Source organism: Chaetura pelagica, unplaced genomic scaffold (assembly GCF_000747805.2).
Source record: "Chaetura pelagica isolate M959 unplaced genomic scaffold, ChaPel_1.0 scaffold344, whole genome shotgun sequence".
Classification (NCBI taxonomy): Eukaryota; Metazoa; Chordata; class Aves; order Apodiformes; family Apodidae; genus Chaetura; species Chaetura pelagica.
Window position 1 is genome coordinate 317,492 of NW_009953098.1, and position 2,277 is coordinate 319,768.

General features: G+C 46.4%; 1 protein-coding gene across 2 annotated transcripts in view; it reads right to left on the reverse strand.

Moving 5' to 3' along the window:
• HTR2C (5-hydroxytryptamine (serotonin) receptor 2C, G protein-coupled) overlaps window positions 1-2,277 on the reverse strand; it is a 38,283-nt gene continuing 36,006 nt past the window's right edge. Inside the window, exon 2 of one of the 2 annotated variants that reach the window (XM_009997055.1) lies at window positions 1-1,047. In XM_009997055.1, coding sequence (XP_009995357.1) covers window positions 215-1,047 — 833 coding nt within the window. In that variant the 3' untranslated portion in view covers window positions 1-214. The remainder of the gene's footprint in view (window positions 1,048-2,277) is intronic. The other variant, XM_009997054.1, reaches the window with a different exon arrangement.

Below are 2,277 nucleotides of genomic sequence, written 5' to 3' on the forward strand. Positions count from 1 at the left end.
TCACTGCAGTATATTAATAGATATTTTAAGTACATGGACTGGAAAGACAACTCTTTTTTTTTTTTTTCCTTTTCTTTTTTTCCTAAAAAAAAAAAAAAAAAAAAAAGCGCTTTGTTCAGAATGCAATATTTACATTGTCCTTGGACCAAACACATTTTTACACACTATATTTTGGCTACAGACACCCAGTAGCAAAAGGCTGTGTGAGACACCTTCACACACAGCTCACTCTTTCGCTTACAACGTTACAGCTGTTGATGGAGAGCTCTGAAGTCCCTGGTTGCATTTCCAGGCCCTCCTCCACTTCATCTAGTTCCATGCTATTGAACTCGTTGCCATTCCGGTAACTAGTTAAAGTCAGATCTTTCCCATATAAAGCTGTTGAAGCAACATTCAGACACTGATTCTGCCTCAGGGCTGATTTTTTACTGGTCTTGTACTGGCAACGGATGTAATTGGAAAAAGCCCTGCGGTACGTTTTGTTGAAGAGTGTGTAGACAAGGGGGTTAATCCCAGAGCAAACGTACCCCACCCAAACAAACACATCCAGGAGTTCACTCAAGAGGTCTTTGTCACAGGCTTCCTTGCAAAGGACAGACATGACGTTAGTGATGAAAAATGGGCACCACATGATGAGGAACAAAAAGAAGACGATGCCCAGGACCTTGGAGGCTCTTCGCTCGTTGTTGATGGACTGCATGGTTCCCTTCCGGAACAGCACGGCCTCCTTGTTCACAGGAGAGTTCAAGTGAGATGCCCCCTCGTGATTGTGAAGCATTGAAATGTTCTCTGTGTTGTTTTCCTTCTTGAGGCAGTTTACGCTGCTCCTCCTCTGCTTGGGCACCTCTCCACACATGAACACAGTCGCCTGTCTCTGCAGCACCTGGACAGTCAGGCAGTATGTGATCACCATGATGATGAGAGGGATGAAGAACGCCATGAAGGATCCAATGAGGACAAAGTTCTCGTCGTTGAGGACACAGGTCCCATTCACAAACACCCTGGAGTCATCCTGCAAACCAATGACTGGAATGGGCATGGATATCCCTAGAAGAATGAGAGCAAAAAAGAGACGGTTACTCGGTTGGACAGGGGTCCAAAGCAGCAGCAGAGATGATGCAGATCCTGCACAGATTCAGCCCACTGCCTAAAGCTGTTGAAAAAAGAAGTTACTACTCCCAGATGGAAGGGAAAACCTCCAGCACCACTGCTGGGAGTGCAGCTCCAGGGCATGAACACCCTTCACTGGGAAGCAGGGCAGCTTTGTTGTGTTCTACAGCTGACACAGGGAAGCAGCCTGGCTCCTTTAGTTCTTCTTCTAGCATCAATTATGGCTTGTGGGTGTAGAACAGGCAATAATCACCCTGCTCTCTTCCAGCTGGCCAGTCCATGTCTGCCAGTTTGGGGGTTGAAGGAGTTGTTGAAACCATTTACATAAGGCAGGCAGCAGCAACCTTTAAAAAGGAAAATCATCAAACTGCAAAAGCTATGAAGATTTAGAAGCCAATTTCTTAAAGACATTTAAATAACCCTGATAGAAAAAGGGCCACTTTTGCCATGGCATCACAGACATGTGGAAGAAAAGCTCCTGGCTTTTTGTGCCCTTATTGGCTATCTCAGTGTGAGCACAGAGGTTTCTGCAAGCTCTGCCTGCCCAGGGATTTCAGCCACAAGCAGTGTGAAACTGAGGGGTCTCACTGAGACTCTGGAACTCTTAGAGAAGAGTGGAAAGAAAAGGCTGCAGCATGTATGTGCCCAATTCCCATCCTCCTGTCCTGAAAACAGGGCTAAAAACTGGAGTAACAGGCCTCTGGGGAGCAGGAAAGGTGTAAGTAAGATGGTAATTGACAGGATGGTCTGAAATCAGAATCCCAGCTACAGACTTGCTGGCTGAAAGGAAGGAAACTTTAAATTATTCAATTACAATAATAACTAGAGCACAGCTCCCAGCTACTCCTAAGCACTAAGCAGACTAATAAGCCTCAGGAATCACTGCCCTTGCCAAGGCAGTTTCTCTCCTACCCTGGCAGCACAACACTTTATATGGTTGTGGACCTAATGGCTTGTAAGTGAGATTAAGAACATTTTGGCTCATAGAATCATAGAACCCCTTTTCCTCTTCAGCATCACCCAACACAGCTCGTTTGTCCAGGCTTTCAGGACATCAGGCCTTTCTGAAGCAGAAGCTGGAGTCCTGCATGGAGGGTCCCTGCAGGTGGCAATGAGTCCATGCTGTTGGGCACATGGGCAGAGGAGCACAACTGGCCAGGACTACAC